General features: G+C 46.5%; 1 protein-coding gene across 2 annotated transcripts in view; it reads right to left on the bottom strand.

Moving 5' to 3' along the window:
* Nucleotides 1-414: 414 nt before the first annotated feature.
* CMTM4 (CKLF like MARVEL transmembrane domain containing 4) overlaps nucleotides 415-18,194 on the bottom strand; it is a 76,895-nt gene continuing 59,115 nt past the window's right edge. For both annotated transcript variants that reach the window (XM_081513342.1, XM_081513340.1), the window contains exons 2-4: nucleotides 16,538-16,714; nucleotides 9,020-9,118; nucleotides 415-7,986 (exon numbers count right to left, since the gene is read on the bottom strand). In XM_081513342.1, coding sequence (XP_081369468.1) covers nucleotides 7,822-7,986; nucleotides 9,020-9,118; nucleotides 16,538-16,714 — 441 coding nt within the window. In that variant the 3' untranslated portion in view covers nucleotides 415-7,821. The remainder of the gene's footprint in view (nucleotides 7,987-9,019; nucleotides 9,119-16,537; nucleotides 16,715-18,194) is intronic.

The raw sequence follows: 18,194 nt of genomic DNA, 5'->3' as shown, positions 1-18,194 counted from the left end.
ACTCTTCACATGATCCTCTCGTAGTCCAGGAATCTGACGGAAGGTTCGGTGACTTGCTCAGGTCTCCACGAGAGGCCCGGGGTCTCAGCTTCTTGTATCAAGCTAACAGTCCCACAGTGAGTCAGTGTCTTGGCCCAGGCGATGGGAAAGATCAAGGCACTCTGCCCCACCTTTTCACACAATGTGTAACGTGTTCTGAAAACGTATGAAAGCAGAACCTGCAAAAGCCGACAGGCTGCTGGGCGTGGCTCCACCTTGCCAGCCCTGGCCAAGCCACTGGTCAACAGCAGTACTGAAGTGTTGTCACCCCTGACTGTGGCTGTTTGGCCCCCACCTCACAGGCCTGTTTCAGGGTCCGGGCCACAGCCTTTGAAGGGGCGGGAGCAAGGCAGAGTGAAGAAAGAGATGATACAGTTTTTACACGTCCATTTATTAAACAAGAACTCCTTCATGACAATTTAATACAATATTTATTAGCGATTAGTGTTGAGAAAATTATTTCCCTCTACATACAAAAATACAGATTTGAACAATGAAAACAATCAGGACAAGTACCGTGAAAAAAATTGGTCCTTCAAAAGAAATAGAGGGAAAACTGAGGGCAGTGTGAGGCTTTGTAGGCTGTCAGGAATAAACCAACAGGAGTGAAGGCTCTGGGACCCCCAAGCCACTCTGAATGGATAGTCAAATCTGGGGCTGGTGGGAGCTGGGTGGTACCCACCCCAGGACATCCACACCAGCCTCAGAAGCCAGGATGGGAGCTCGGACCGACCAATAGCATTTTGCCAAACACACATCACCTCAGCTCACCCCACAGCTGCATCTACACTGTTAAAGGAAATAGACTTTTAAGAAGCAAAGTGTAGTAGTTATTAAATTAACATTGCCCCTCCCCCAAGTACCACTGGGCCAAGTACCAGAGTAGTCACATGGGAATTATCAGCCATCTGACTCGTCTTCCTTTGTTAGAAAATAATGACACATTCTGTCTGACCCTTCAAAGTGGAAAAAAAAAAAACAATTTTATGTTCCAATAAATCCGTTCCTTCATTTTAAATGGGCTCAGCTAGTTTCCTCAAGATTTCTCTTGACCAGACAACTCAGTCCTGCAGGGGCTGGAAAGCAAAAGGTCATCTGTGTCTTCATCAAGCTCATGACAGCACGGAATCTAGTATGTTTGGGCCAGAAACCAGAAAGGGCTGTCGAACCTATCCAGGGCATCCACAAACCAATCAGAGATCCGAGTGGAAGATGAACCTGAGACCAGCAGAGTCCCCACTCCCACCCCTGCCCCAGGACGTCTCACACAGGCAGAGGGAAGCTGGTAGCTGAGGAGGATAGCCTGAGCGAATCTGGAAGACAGGCAGCAACTGGGAAAGGGCTTGTCACCGTTTCAGACCCAAAGAAGGGGAAGTCAGAGCACCAAGAATGTTCTGTTCTGTTCTTATGGAACCACTTTCCTCTTACCATTTGAGGTGAGCAGTGGCTGTTCAGAAGGAGCAAGTGGGTAAAAAAATGCCAAATGCAGTTATACTGATTAATAACTATTTCACAGAAATATACTCTTACTCTCAGACTGTTTAAGTAAGCAGAAACGAGATGTTGGGGAGAAAGCAGCAGAGAAGAGACAGGGAAAGCTGAGGGGTTGGATTTTTTTTTTTTAAATACATAATGAAGTTTTAAAGGGAAAACAACCGAACCTCAAAACTAGCATTGCTGAAAGCAATGTTAAAAGGACACAATCTAAAGTCATGCTACAAAAATAGTGTTATCTTGTTTAACCAAATGTACATCTTTTTCAATTCCATGATTGACGGGAATGTTTATGTGACTGACACACGGAAGGCACCGAAGGTGAAGTGATTATTATTTGTCTTAAAATATACAAAGACATAATTACCTACTTTTGGAAAACGAAAAAATACAGCCATACCTGTAATAAATAGCTAAGTGTTTTTGCCATGGGTTCCTGAACCCCTACAAATTTCAACATATACAAATAGTTTCACCCCCTAGCTTTCTCTTATTGCTTAGGAAAAGCACTGGTTTTATCCACATACATCAGTTTCATCATGAGGCAGGGTTTGAAAACTCGTTTTTAAACGGGTTACTGGGTGACAGAGCTGGGAGCAGGCGAGGCCTTGGGCCTGGGCCAGTCCTGGGGGGATGGGGGCAGTGCACAGGCGCCCCACCCTTGAGCTCTCCCAGGAGGCCTTGGACCAGTCAGTTTTCCCTCCAAGCCCCGAGTATCTGCCTTTCTCACATCTGCAGAGAGGAGAGCAGAGCCCTGAAACTTGCAAAGTCGATTCTGGAAAAGGCAGAAAAGCAAAATGGGCCACAAAGGGAAGCAGCCAGACACGTCCCTGCCTGCCTGGGCACCAGGCCCCCACGCTGTCCTCGCTTCCTGACCGTTCCTTCGGGTGGCTGTCCTGATAAAAGGGGCACTTCCTACCGCGGGTTTCGGCAGCATCCTCCCAAGATGACTCAAATTGGATAGTTTCAGATTATTACTGAATCCCATATAAACCCTCGTCAAATCAATTGTGTCACGCATTCTCTCTTCTGAGGCGCAATGGTGAAAAGAAACTTTGGGCCTCACCCTAATCCTGCCAGCAAAGCTGATTAAGGTCATTTGAGACAAGGTCCTACTCTAAATGCAAGTTCTGATGTAGCTCAGTAGAGTCCAGGCTATTAACCCCTTTCATGAAGGCTCTCGGCCCTATGTAGGATGCATCCCAAAGGAGATACGACACGCCAGGGTGTCCAGATACCAAGTCACCCAGACTGAAGTCTTGGAATAAAAACTAGACAACAAACTAACCCTGTGAAAAAGATACATGATTCAAGGATCCATAAACTAAACTTTATTCTAGGCAAATTGCCACTGATTTAGACTCAGCGGGCTGGCGGGTAATTTTTTTTAATGTTTATAGAATAATAAAAACGAGAAAGGAAAAAATAAATCCCCAAGGCTGAGAAATTACATCCAAATGAAATGAGAATATAATCTAAACCAAAGAAGGGAGTTTCAAGCCTATAAGTATATAAATGCCATTTACTGGTATGAAGAAAAGCTAAACAAACATTAAACTTTGAGAAAAAAAATTCTTCTAGATCTAACAGATATTGAGGGCAGAAACAGCTTCTAAATAAAAGAAATGTAAAGAGCCACAAAGATTTCCAATTACTTTCTCAACCAAACAGTTACAATTTCAGCAACATCTGCTGAGGAGAGAAGAAATGGGAGATTTTACAAAGAGCCAGGAAGGTTTACACGGCTCGAGGCAGGCGGTGTTAGGTCTGCGTCCTCTCTGAGGGGGCTCCCAGATCAGAATCTGAGTCACCTGTCCACACTTGTGAGTTCCCAAACTCACACAAAGAGCCCAGCAGCGCCCAGGCACGCTGGTCCCTGCATTTGGCTCCTGCTCTCAAGTGGGTTCCGGAACACAAGAAGGACAGGAAGGCAGTTAACCAAGTACAGCCCGGGTGGGTAACCATGTCCAGTGCCCTCGACAGGCCCACAGCAGATGGTCTGGGCCTCCTCCCCCCTCCTCTCACCTCCCAGATCCGCCCCTGCTCCCTCCTCATCAGCTGTCACGGAGCTGCTGCTGGGAGTGGGTGCTGATGAAATAAGAGAACCCCTGGGTACTGCACACTTCACCAGGAGCTAGAAACGTGTCTGGAGACCTCACTCGCTAATGGCAGTCACTAGAGCAGGAAGCAATTTTTTAAGTGGTTGAGACAATCAATTTAGAAGCAGCCCTCAGCTGAGTTGTTTTCGCCTTTTGCTATCTGCTCAGTGTCATGTTTTCCTGTAAACCGCATGTGGAGAAAATGACTATCGGGCCTTGGCACAAGGACTTCATGGTTGCTTTGTTTGGAACATGGGTGGCACACTGGGACCCGCTTACATCGTCACTGCCTCCCAGAATCACTAAAGTGGCCACGTGTTGTCTCCACATTCTGTTAGGGCAGATTCTAAGAAGAGCCCACAGAAAACCTTGCACAGCCCGAGATTAGGAACTTGGTCCACCTCTTAAACACATGGAGAGGCGAAGAGTTCCTTCCCAAACAGGTGAGTCTATGAGAAAAGTGAGCTTGGGCCACACACACATGACACATGGAGGGGGTATTCGAGGGTCATTTGCCGCAAGCAGGAATTCACATACATGTGCAGACCAGAGTTAGTGCTTTATCTCCTCAGAGGCCGCCTGTGGCTCAACGCAAGACTGAGTCACTCAGAAAGCCTCAAAGAAAGGCGAATGAAACTGCAAACTTTAAAAGACTAGGAATGTTTTCAACTGAGTCACCAAGCTCTCTCAAGAAGCCTCTGACATGGGGTGGGGTCAGATGCACTCCATGCCTGCCCACAGGAATGAGCCTTAAGCCAAGGGACAGTGATGGTGCCCAAAGGGTAGGGGATGACATCCACCTCCCAGAGCCGAGCCCCCAGAACCAGACTGGGTCCCCGGCTTCCCGGCGGCCAGCCTGGGCTCTGTCCACATTGGCACTTTGGTTCAAGCTGCCAAGGAAGACATGGATATTGGGACTGGGCAGGTGTCAACATTCTTGCCTTTCTGTGGGCAAAGGTATTCTCTCTTGAATGACTTGCTGCAGAGTGAAAATCTGTCTCCTTTACTTCAAATAGAACTTCTGCTGTGAGGTTTTAATCTGTAACTGCCTGTGCCTTCCCCGGCTTTATATAGAGCTGACAAGTATCTTTAGGCTCTCGTGACTGGAATCTCTCTGTATGAAAGGGGTAAGGTACCCCACCCCTTTGCCATGTCTTTGCAATGTGAAGGGAGGGTAAAGGAGAATTAGACAAAAGAAAAAATACCACATCAACCAGATCAATGCCAGGATAAACCTTCTCTGAAGACGTCAGTGTGTGCATCCATCTAAAACCACCAGAGGCTCCACCAAATGCTTAAGGGTTTCAACCATCCAGTCTCCAGGAACAAATTCAAACATATACAAGTTGGGCATCAACTATGAATGCCAATATCATCCCACCAGAAAATTAAGAAACACTAAGATTGCCTCAGTCTTAAAAGTTCCCCAAACCAAATTGACACTGGTCCATATTACAACTATTAAATGCAAAAATAAGCTTATTTCAATCTGCAAAAAAAAAAGCCCTTTTAAGCCTCCCCAAATCTTGATTGTCTTGTTTGTACACAGAAACAACATAAAGAAAATGCGAGTATCTTTCCCTTCACACTAGACAACCATATTCCTTCCTTCCTTCTCACCACGTGACAAGACTTATGACTGCAGTACGCCAATCAGCATATCTGGTCACTTTCGGCTATACTGGGAGCTAATTAAATATAAAGAAATATATTTACAAAAACCATGGGAGAGCCTCATGGCACAAGGAACATTAAATAGTTACAGGGACATAAATAATTCCAAGATTCTAACACTAAGATGTAAATTAATTCCTAAGTGGCCTATGGCACAAGGTGTCATCACTTTTTATCATCTGTCAGCGTGTACAACTTCAATGGGCTTCAGAACTCTTCCTTGCAGCTGACAACACATCCTCAGGATACCAACAGACTCCTTTCAACCAGAAGATAAACTGGTTTTATTTGACTTGGAAAAACGTGGGCAACAACCCTCACCTGAAGAGTCTTCTTTTTTCCAATCTCACTTCAAAGGCAGCTTTTTATTGAGGCCAAGTAACATGAATCCCAGAAGGAGATTTCTGATAAAGTTCAGGGTGGTCCTTCCAAGTGGGCCCCATTTGACGCAAGGCTGAGTCTTTGTAACCCTGTTTTTAAATGGAACTCTCCGAGGGCAATAAGCCCCATTTTGAAGAAGCATATACACTCCACAAATGCAAAATAAATATATAAAATGAACAGATAAAATCCAGATGTCATAATCTCCTCAAAAGTCACTATACATAATAGGTATGAGGTTTGTGAAGCCTGGTTTGTACTGCCTCACAACATCCATGGGAAGAGGGCTCAGTCAGACCCACCATGACCAGGCCTGGCTGCCCTAGGCAGGGACAGTGGGAGGTCAGTTACCCCCAGACAAGCTGGGTTTCTGAGCAGACCAGGGGCTTGAACAGGTGGCCTAGGTCACGGCCCCAGAAAGGAACTTCAGCAGAACTTGAGTTGTATGTATGGGATGTTCGGTTCAGGGAGCCCTAACCCCGACCCTTCAGAGATGGCACAGTACCATTTCCTGCAGGGTCCCGAGCCAAGCAGTGCTACCTGACGAAGCGTGCAGGAAATCGTACGCTGCTCTGCTCTGCAGAAGACAATGCCAGGCTGTGCAGGGCTGGACATTTCTCACACAGGCTCTGCTCCCCCAGACCCCCTCTCTCATGACACTGCCCGCTGCTGAAGCTGTAACGCTCACTAGCACAAGATCCTGGGGATGCTCCTCATTAATGCAAAATCTTCCCACCAGCAGTGAGCGTTCTTTTCCTTGGTGAGGGCAAAACGCAAAATATTAGAGCTAGAGTGAGGTTTGTAAACATTAAGGACAGTTCAAAGAGTGAAAACCCGACATGTAAAAACAAATTTTCCGTTAAGAGAAACAATTAGCCTCCAACAGAAAAAACCAAAAAACTACGGTATTGCAGGGGCTTGTGTAACTTAGTCACCCACAATAATCTTCACTTTATCAAGAATTCGTACAAAACCTTACGTAACTAGAATGTTCCCCGACAGCCTCCAAGATCGACGTTCATAGTTATGACCTTGAGGTACAGGGTCGTCGCCCTCCGAAACATCAGTGAAAGGGGGTGTCGTGGTGCAGGTTCAAGTAGTTTTCAAATCCTAGACGGAGCCACTTAGAATTCACTCTAGAACTCTTCTCAGGCATTTGAAAATCAGCGCACACCCTTGAAACAGAGGCGTGTCCCCACCTGTGGTCCATGAGGCCAGCAAATGGGCAAGGGTCCGGACTGGTGGAACAGACTGTATTTCTTCTGTGGCTTTTATCTGAGAAGTGACATGACAGAAAATCTGCAGTCCGGCCTCGGCGTATTCAGGGAAGGTAGGAAACTGGAAAACAAGATGGTCCCCGTATTCTTGGAGGAGCATCTGGGATTTGGGAAGATGATTCCAGGGACGTCTCAGCAGGGTAGGAAACAGATGGTGACCTCCTGAAGGTCAGCAGTGCCCTGGAGCCCAGCCAAGAGGATGCCAGCCTCCCCCACCTCCATAAAGCCCAGAGCCAGCAAAGCACCCGGTGGGCACACCCACCGCCGAGACCCTTGGTGTCACACCTGGCTTTCCATGCTCGTGCTGGGGTCCTGGTGCCCCAAGGCATGGAAAACAAAGGGGAGAGGGGCATCCTGGCAGCGAGACTAAAGCGCATCCAGGGCCTCTATGGGGGTTGCCCAGAAATCACTGCTGACCCACCATTCCAACCATAAAGTTTCACTCCTTGATATTTGTTTTTTCCCCTCCTAGCAGCCCCCATTTAATCCAAAGTCCTGACTCATCACGAACACATATGAGGGGGTGGCTCAGAGTCAGCCACAAAGCCTGTGCTCAGGGACAGTGAGGTGGACACGGCGGCCCGCAAGGACAGTGCCTCCCACGGCCACCAAACCAGAGGATTGGGGGGGGGGGGCAGGCCCCTCCCACCACCTCTGTGTGAAAGGCTGGACACAGGGTCCCCCGCCTCCTGCATCCACCATCAGGGCCACCGTGAAAACCCTTTCCCAGAATGAACTGTTACCAAGGAGGACAAAATTCAACTTAGTCACATGATAATCTGATGTGATGAGGGAAAGAAAAACTTGATTGAAAGGACGGGCACGAGGACCAGGGGGAAGAAGACTCCAGTGCGTCCTCACGTGTCCAGGCGCTGGATCTCGGGCCGGCTGTCCACGTCTCTGGACTCAGTACGGGCACGGATGTAGTCGTTGGCGCTCTGCTGCCGGAGGCTGACCCTCCACTTCTTCACGGCCAGGAACGTGTTCACCGCGTAGGCCGCCGTTGCCAAGAAGCCGAATATCTACAAGACACATGCTGGGTTAGTCCGCAGGGCCCCTGGGCAGCTTACAGTGAGCGAGGTGTATTAGCCTCTCCTGGCTGTAACCCCAACACCCAGACCCCGCTAAATGTCCAACTGTCAGACCCTGGCCAAGTTCACAGTCGTGTGACCCACAAAAAGGCAGCCTCAGGTCTCTTTTGAAGTATTCTGGATCTACAAGGGAAAAAAGATCACAGAAGGGCTTCTTTTACAGACCTTCATGACACTGGTCCCCGGGAGAAATGTAGACAAAAACACCATATAGATGAAAAATCAGGGTCTCAAGTGTGACCCAAAATCAAGCCACAAGGCCCAGCATTCCACATCTTAGGCCCCCAGCCCCACTGCCTCTCATGTGGGCAGCTTGACAGTGAGAAGCGGGTGTTTTAATGATCAGATAATGACTGATGAACCTGTTGAGTGACACCTTGGAGAGCTCATCGTTTAGTATTCTCAATAAACCTTTTAACCATCCTCTCAGTTATAAAAGTGCTGCATATTCTTTGTAAATACCCAACAATAAAGAAAGGCAGACCACAGAGAGAGACAGTCTTACATTACCTGGTCCCATCCTCCGCCCCCACCCCCCACTGTGCTGACTGCCATATGGTGTCCAGGCTGCATCTTCTTCATGAACACCCCACACTGGCAGGGAAGGCCCTTAAAAGCAACAGCCCTTTCAGACATCCAGGGCTCCGCTGGACAGACTGAAGCAGAGGTGCTCAACAAGCCAGAGTGTGCATCTGAGAGCTTGTTAAAACACACTGCCCATTCGGCAGCTCTGGGGAAGGCTGAGAACACCATCCCCAACAAGCTCCAGGGTGACGCTGCCATTCCAGGGACTACACTTTAAGAACCACAGCACTGAAGGAACCGCGGCCTCTGCTGGCCCAGTGACATCATTAGCAAAGGAGAAGCTAAAGGAGAAGCAGTGGGACACAAGCCCAGGGGACAGAGGAACAAGGCACAGAAAGTGTATGAACCAGCCTTGTTTCGACCTTTTGAGTTCACTTACCACGGCAGCGATTTCTGCTCCGGTTTTGTGGTTTAAAGCAGCCAGTACAATCGAAGCAATAAAGAAAAAGAAAGTGCTGAGTCCAGTGTTGACCAAATCCTAAAGAATAAGATAAAGTCACTTGAAAAGGATCATTGCAGGTTTTCTGAAAAAACCACTGAAGAACTTTTGACATAAAAAGCACAATACCTAGCCTCTCTGATGGCTCCTTATTTTTGTTTTGGTGACCCAGGGGTATTGATCACACAGAGGAAGGCAAAGAGGATGCTATTAATCCTCTTGAATTTAATTAAATAGTTAATGATGCTGTTTGATAAACCACCACAGAGAAATCCACATTTTAACCAAACACATCATGTTACCATTTCTTTCTTTATTCTTTATTCATGCCTCAAGGCATGTGGGATCATTTTCCCTGACCAGGTATTGAACCCAAGCCCCCTGCAGAGGAAGCTCAGAGCCTTAACCACTGGACCACCAAGGAAGTCACCATGTTAAATGACTATTTCTTAATGACCTATTATAGAAACCAAACTGCTAACCCACAAGGACACACTCATTAATTACCAGGTAGAGTTCTATTGTCTTCTTTCAAAACACATTCAAATCCTCTTGGCATGGACAAGAATGGACTTAAACTGGTGAAACCCCTTCATGCATTTGTGACATATAAAAAGTACTGCTTTCAGACCTGGAGAACCCACTTAGCCAGGCCTCACACTTCTCTTTCTCATGCGTGGTCTTTCAAGTCTCCATGATGCTAAAGCCTAGAGGATTTTCCCCTAAGCTCCTAGCAAAGCAAATCAGGTTACAAATCCAACGCTTCGAAGATTTAGCTCCTGTCTTACTTATCTAGGGGAATACAGCACAGTTATTCATATAAACACCCAGACGAGGGTCCTAACCAACCACAACTGTGGATGGGCCACTTTGCCTCTCATGTCATATGTGGGCACAGCCCCCCACCCCTCCGGAGTTGTTTCAAGGATTGGGTGGAACAGCGTACATGAAAAGCCAAGCATGTGCCTAGCCCACACTTAGGGTTCCCTGCACATTTATTGTTACTTCCAGTATTTCCACTTGTACATTAGGCCCCCACAGCCTGGGTCATACCAGAGCACCTCTGTGATCTCTACAGGCAAAACCCTACAGTGCTTAGGTGCCAGCTCGACTGTATCATCAATATCAGGTGGGTCTTGCTGGCTGACCTGGCTTTGGGGGCCATCTCCTCCTTAAAGATGGCAAAAGGCAACATTCACCTCCTAATAGTCCTGAGCCCTGCAGCAGCTCCTGCCACACTCCTGGCCAGCGCCTCTGCCCCTGCTCATGGACAGCAGTGAAGCACAACTACAAACTCTACCCAGAGAGTTCTACTAGCAGGGCAGTTTTCAGTGGTGACCAGCGTGAAGCCAGGACAAATGTTTCACAAAGTTAAACCTGGACGCATTTATTTACACCCAACTCTGGGTAAGGAGCTGCAGGGATAAAGATAAATATAGTTTCTAAACCAAAAGCTACTCAGAAACAGGAGGAAATGTTTTATGATAAAATGCTGAGATTTTGAAGAGGTTCATGTGTCTATGGCTACACCACCCTGAACATGCCCAGTCTCCTCTGAAGACATGCATGTTAATTGTCTATGAATTCCACATTTGGAAATCTTCTTAAATAGCATACTTCTTAAATTGTCTTAAATAGCATACTAGTTGCACAAAGGTCTAAGCATAAGGATGTTTATCATGTTATTTAAAATAGCAAAAAACTAAAGATAAAATACTTAAGAATCAAGGACTTGTTAAGTAAAATGGTATTTCCAATTGGAACAGTATGCAATCATTAAAACTAATGATATAGTTATATTTAACATGGAAGACACTCAAGGTAGTTCAAATGGGAAAGCTTGACTTGAATGGTTCCATTTTGGGGCATTCACATATCACAACATACATCTACTTGTGAAAGACAGCCTAGGGAATTCTAGAGTATTACACCCCTGTATTAAGTGGTTACCCCTGGATGGCTGCTATCACATATGATTTTAATAACAGTTTTACTGAGATATAATTCACCACAATCTAATTTTAGAACATTTTTAGCACTTCCAAAACAAACCTACTCATTAGCAGGTAATTCTTCATCCTTTCCCTTAATCCTAGGCAACTACCAATCAGTTTTTTGTCTCTAAGAATTTGCCTATCCTGGACATTTCATATAAATAAGAAACTCCTTTAAAATAAAAAAAAATCCAGGGACTTCCCTGGTGGTCCAGTGGTTAACAACCCACCTCCCAATGCAGGGGATTCAGGTTCAATCCTTGGTGTAGGAATTAACACCCCATACACTGTGGGGCAACTAAGCCCGTGCACCACAACTGCTGAGCCTGTGCCACAACTAGAGAAAGTCCTCTCACTGCCACAAAGACCCAGTGCAACCAAAACTTAAAAAAAAAAAAAAAACTTTCAGCTGCTCCTGAAAAATTGTTCTTAAAAGTCCCGTGAAGTAACACAGCTGACTGAGACTTAGTAGGAGAACAACCTCTGGGTCTCAGACTGCTGGCCCATCTCCTCACTTGCCCATTTCCACCACATACCCAGCCGCACAGGGCCCTGAGTCCACGATCCCACTCCAGTCCCAGAGGATGGGCCATCCTACAACGCGCCCCACCCTTCCATACTCTGTGCCCAGCAAGCATCTATTCATCCCTTGAGGCTCAACTGGAATCTGGCATTTCCTCTGAATTTCCCCAATTGACCTGCTCCAGGCCCCCTCCCCTGAGGAATCCACCATGTTCTCCCAGGCCTCACACAAAACTGCGTCACACACAGCACACATACCACAGGAGAGCAGCTAGCATCTACCCTGTGCTTGCTTTCAGTTCCCAAAGCCTGGCCCAAAACAGGTGTTCAACACCACTGGGCTCTGTGACTGGCTGAAGTCAGTTCTACACATGGATAAGAGAGGAGGTTTACAACCATTCAGCCCATATTGTGCCCCGACGGCCCCAGTACCATGAGATCGATCATAGTACTGATGGCAGAGTGATAGAGACAGAGTAAAGGGACAATGTAGGTAATTAAACAGCTGATCCCACTAACAGATTGTAAGTAAAAAAAAAAATATGGGAGACCCTTATAAGTTAATAATCACTTAAGAAAACAGTTTTTAAAAAAAAGAAAAACAGGTTTGCTTAACTACAAAACCAAGCAGGCTTCCTGAGCAACAAAACCATGCAGCAAAAGCATGAGACATGACCCAAGACAATAAAACAATGGTGGCATGAGACCCACATCCTGCCCAGTGAGCTCAGTAAGTTAATGACCCCTAGGACATGCTCTTTGCACCCATAAAAAAACAATAATTTATGGAAAGATGACATTTCAAAGTAAAGACCCTCATTGTACTGAGGCCTGAAATAACATTTCCACAGTGCCATGACCATCTTGGCTTAATCACATAGGGACAAAAAAAAACTCCCCCACTCAACCTGGAGGAGGAGCTGATGATGGAGGCATGATATCTGCTTAAAAAAAAAAAAAAAAAAGAGGAAAAAGAAGTGGTCTCTTTCCCCTCCCCACTTTTTCTTTGATTATAAAACTGTAGCCCTCTCGCCCAGCTGCTTGCAAGCCTCACAAGCATCCTGTTCTAAGAAATCACTTCTTATCTATCACTTTGCCTCTTGCTAAATTCTTTTTGCACTGAGACATAAAGGATGGGAACTCCTCTGTGGAATGGTTTAGTCACTAAGTTGTGTCCAACTCCCGCAATCCCATGGACTGTAGCCCACCAGGCTTCTCTGTCCATGGGATTCTCCAGCCAAGAATATTGGAACGGGTTGCCATTTCCTTCTCCAGGGGATCTTCCCAACCCAGGGAGCGAACCCAGGTCTCCTGCACTGCAGGCAGATTCTTTACCTCCTGCACTACCAGTGAAGCCCCTTCAGAGCCCCCTTGAAACACCACCTTATGGTTTCAGGGGCAGCTACCATCTATAGAGAGCCTACTGTACCAACCATACAACTCCCAGTGTCTCACTGAATCCTAACCTAATTAGGATCCAAGACACCTCTAATGAAGGGCCTTGAGGAAGTTGAATTCTAGAAAAGATGAGTTTGGCATAATGAAAAATACATATATGGTCTTGTCCCAGATTCCTTAACACTTCCTGAGTGCCCTTAGTTGCCCTTTAACCTGTGGGGTCTGCATTGACTCCAGGAGTTAATGTCAGAACTAAACTGAATTGCTGAATACCCAGGAGAATCCCCATGGACAGAGGAGCCTGGTGGGCTACTGTCCATGGGGTCGAAAGAGTCAGACACGACTGAGCGACTAAGCACAGCACAGTTGGTCTTAGAGAATTACTCAGTGTGGAAAAAGCACACAGATTTGGTGTCGGGGGAGAAAAAACAACCTATATATTTGATGTCAAAAGTGGTGTCAGAAAACAACACACAATGAGTCACAGCAAAGTCTCAGGACTCTGCAGGTGGGCCCTCTGGGTGACTCCAGACAGTTCTCAACTCACCACAGCCCCCAGCCTGGGTTCCCAGGTCAGGAGACACCTGTGAGACAAGCAGAGGCCCCAAAGGCCACTAAGAAGGAACACAAAGAGGAAGAAGAAAAACAGACTGTGGTATCATCAGAGGCAAGAGGAGACAGTAGCGCAGGAGAGAGACTGAGCAGAGCACACTCCAGGGCTGACACGATTGGTGGGGGCGGCGGGACTGGAAGCAGAGGATCCAGGAGCACAGCGATCCCCCAGTGATCCTGACCAGAGGATTTTCAAGGACGGAGTGTCGGGGGAGTGGATGGTAGAGGGGAAGAGGTAGTCCCCATGTTTGGAAGAGACACGTGGGAGGCTTGTAGGGTGTTGACACTGTCCTAACTCTTGGCCCAGGGGTCTGGCTACACAGTCTTTATCATTCTTCACTAAACTGTATTTTGACTTCTACAGATTTCTCTGAATATGCTTTATTTGACAATAAAAGCTGAGAAAAAAGAGAGATCGGGAAGTAGGGAAGTGGAGCAGACATGTGCGGACCTCTTTCCTCTACAAAGTCTGACTGAGCTTCCAGGGCTTGAGGGCTCTGAATGCCAGCTACGGGGAATGGGAGACCCTGGTAGGAAAAGGTTGGAAGGACGGAGGGACAGGGTGGGAGAGGAGGCCAGGGGCACCACCCAGTCATCTGCCCCAGCCAACACCATCCTAAAGAAAAGGAGGGATGTTAACTTTTCAGCGAAAAAGATGCATTTTGATACAACCCCCAACATATGGTTGCCAACCAGTAGAAAGACTTTCATGGTTAAAACAGAAAAACTAGGTATTTAAGAAATCTCACCAAATGGGTATTTCTGGAGATAAAGACCTGAATGAATTAATTAGAACCTGAAGTCTTTTTTGTTGTTATGGTGATCTGGGATCAGGGGTCCTTTTAAAATTAAATGTTTATTTATTTATTTATTTATTACTTTGGCCACACCACACAGCTTGTGGGCTCTTAGTTCCTCAATCAGGGATTGAACCCTGGCCCACAGCGGTGAAAGTGCAGAATCCTAACCAGTGGACTGCCAGGGAATTCCTGGCGATTCTTTCTTTAAAAAAAATAAATTGGAAGTGTAGTTGATTTACAATATTAGTTTCAGGTGTACAGCAGAGTGATTCAGTATTTTTGCAGATTCTACTCCCTTATACGTTATTGCAAGATAATGGCTATAATTGCCTATGTTATACAATAGAGTGAGGTATGAAGTCTCCTAATAGATTTATGGCTGTCAAATAAGTAGATAAGATAGAATTCAGGGTGTGACGTCAAAGCTGGTGAAGTCTACAGGAGAATGACGTGACTGACAGACACCAATGGTCTCTGACTCACAGTAAAGTGACTATTTCTCTTACTGGCAGCAGCGCCCACTGGTTTGGAGCCTTTGTACACACTTGTCTCATTTCATTCTTAAAACAACCCTGCAAGAAAATGCTACCATCTCCACTTGGGGGCTCTAAGTGACTTGCCCAGGGTCATATACAGCTCTTAAGAGCCACCTCGGACTTGAATGCAGACAGGGCAGCCTGATTCAAAGCCCCTGGGTCTTAACCATCTTAACAGCTGGTTCTTTGTCAAACAGGATCTCAGGCCTGTTTTTTTATTCACAGCCCAGCCCAGCCCCTCCCTCAAAAGTATTTATCCTGGCCTTAGACACTCCAGGGGTCTGGGTTTCCAATGTACCTTGCCCCAAGACAATGACCTTGTCCCCACGGAGCCTGCATGCTGGTTGGAGGAGGTTTGCGAGGTACTCTTGCATTGCCTGTTCATTACACACTGTCAATTTAGATCACAACACTGGAAGCATTTTCTTTAACATAGACTTTATCTTAAAAAGAGCTGAGAGACTAAAACCTGTCACCAAAAACTGTGACGAAATGCCTCCAGTAAATCTTGAGGTTTTAGAGCTTATTTCTTCCTTTTCAATGTCAGGACAAAACCAACTGAGTTTTCAATGGACAACTTCCCTAGCCCAGTTCTCCTTTCATTTTTCTTCCCAAAAGGGTCTGAATGACGCAGACAGCACTCTGAGGAAGATGGTCACCTCTTGGTTCCCCCACAGGAACACCATGGGAGCGGCCTCGCCAGGCAAGGTGACCAGCCAGGCTGCCTCCTCCCGGGCTCCAGCACTCCAGGCCAGCTCTCCACAGTGCTGCCCGCACCAGCGCCGGCCAGCAGGAGAGGAGCCCAGGTGGGGGCAAGTGGCCTCAGACCCCTCCCCTCCAGTCCGAGGCAGCTAACAGGGCCTGCCTGTGTCTCCCTAACTGGTTCTCTTTGAGCTCCTGCAAGTGCTTATTTGCAAAGAAGTATCAAGGAAACAAGTGCTATTAAGTTCACTCTTCCACTTGGCACAGTAGGGACAAGTAATACAAGTCCATGAAAGGGGGCCTGGGAGTGACTGGCCCTGAGCTTCCCGTGCCGATCAGAAAGTAAGGCTGTCAGAGCTAAGAGCCCCAAACCATGGAGAGAAAAGGACACATTTCCTCACGACTCGCTGATCAATCCAGCAAACCCTCTGGGACCTCCCAGCTGCTTTGAATTTAATAGTAATAATATTCCTAGGTTTCACAAGTTAATGGCAATTTCATTCATATTTTCAGCTCTTCCTGAATCAGTACTTTTGCAAATGGCTTTCAGGTCCAGTGTGAAAATATGCAAATGTATTCATTCCATGCTCTCTTTCCCATATTCTATAAATATCAACATTACCAATCGTCTTAAAGGATCCGCAAATTGAAATGACATCTTTAAAGAAGTCAGAATAATCGTTATGTTTCTGTCATTAGTGAAGGTCCCATTAATTCTGTAGTCATGTTATTCAACCCAGGAAGGAAATTTAAAATTTCACAGTTGCATTACAAGGGAATACTTATGTATCAAAATGAACTGGAACCAAACATGCCATGGAATGATTCCCGATTTTTCTGGGAGCCGTGGAGTAGTCGATTCTTTCCTAGTCAGAGAGCATGACTTTTACTCACTGTCAGGTTCCAGTTGATCTGGGGAATTCTCATGTGAAGGTTGAGACTGAACAGAATCAGCAAGACTCCGGTCACCACAAATGCACTGCAGCTCACAAACTCAAAAAAGTAGAGGCCTTCACATGGGGAGCATTCCATGATGGTCTCTATGCAGATGAATGCGATCAGGGCCAAGATCTGAGAAGAAAATTGCAAACACACATGTACATGTATGGTTAGCACACGTCTGTGGACACACGTGCCTGCTGCCTTTAAATAAAACTCAGCCGCCACCACATAACAACCACGGAGTTTTCCCCTGGGGACAGCAGTCTACGGACAGGAATGTGACCTGATCCAACTCTTACATAAGAATAGGTACAGGGGTACATTAAAAAAAAATACATTTGAATCGGTTCTACTGAGATGGATGAAACTGGAGCCCATTATACAGAGTGAAGTAAGCCAGAAAGAAAAACAACAATACAGTATACTAATGCATATATATGGAATTTGAAAGATGGTAACGATAACCCTATATGCGAGACAGAATAAGAGACACAGATGCATAGAACAATTTTGTGGACTCTGAGGGAGAAGGTGAGGGTGGGACGTTCTGGGAGAATAGCATTGAAACATGTATATTATCATATGTGAAACAGAACACCATTCCATGTTCAATGCATGGGACAGGGGCTCAGGGCCGGGGCAATGGGATGACCCAGAGGGGTGGGATGGGGAGGGAGGTGGGTGGGGGGTCCAGGAAGGGGAACACATGTGAACCCATGGCTGATTCATGTCAATGTATGGCAAAAACTATTACAATATTGTAAAGTAATTAGCCCCCAACTAAAATAAATAAATTTATAAAAAAAAAAAAAAAAGAATAGGTACAGGGGCCTTAATGAAAGGATCAAATTCCTCATGTGAACAACCGTGCCACCACAGGATGCCGACACCAGGCTGCTGCGTGAGGCCCCCCGTGAGGAAGCAGACAGGAACAGGCTCATAGTGTTTTTAGTTCTGTCTCTGCCACCAGTAAGTGGACACCACCTATGTGCGTTTCTCACTTACAGTCTCTATCAGGGTGATGTCAAACATTAACAGGGCAGGGTCCTGGTGGTGTCCGTGTTAAGATATTTGCAACTACCCTTGCTGGTTCAGCTGATGTCATACAGGCTGACTGAGACCTGTGTGAGGTCTGACTGTGAGGCTGACTGAGACGGCTTTAGAAGGACTTGTATAACCCCTCCATTTAGAAGTCCTACCCCAAATAAGGCCCACCTAATTAAATCATGTGTGAAAGGAGATATCGGCGGCAGAGGATGAGATGGTTGTATAGCATCACCAACTCAATGAACATGAGTTTGAGAAAACTCTGGGAGATAGTGAGGGACAGGGAGGCCTGGCGTGCTGTAGTCCATGGGGCTGCAAAGAGTTGGACACGACCTGGTGCCTGAACAACAACTACAATTAATTTATGAGCCGTGCTTTTTAAAATGTTTATCATTGGAGGGACTTCCCTGGCGGTCCAGCAGTTAAGAATCCGCCTTGCAATGCTGGGGACGAGGGTTCAATCCTTGGTTGGGAAACTAAGATGCCATCTGCTGCAGAGCAATTAAGCCTGAGCACCACAACTAGAGAGTCGGGGTGCTCGAATGAGAATCCACATGACACA

This window comes from Giraffa tippelskirchi, chromosome 7, assembly GCF_054371585.1.
Source record: "Giraffa tippelskirchi isolate mGirTip1 chromosome 7, T2T-mGirTip1v1.2.pri, whole genome shotgun sequence".
NCBI lineage: Eukaryota > Metazoa > Chordata > Mammalia > Artiodactyla > Giraffidae > Giraffa > Giraffa tippelskirchi.
Note: the sequence above shows the minus strand (reverse complement) of the source record. Positions and strands in the feature narration are given on the sequence as shown.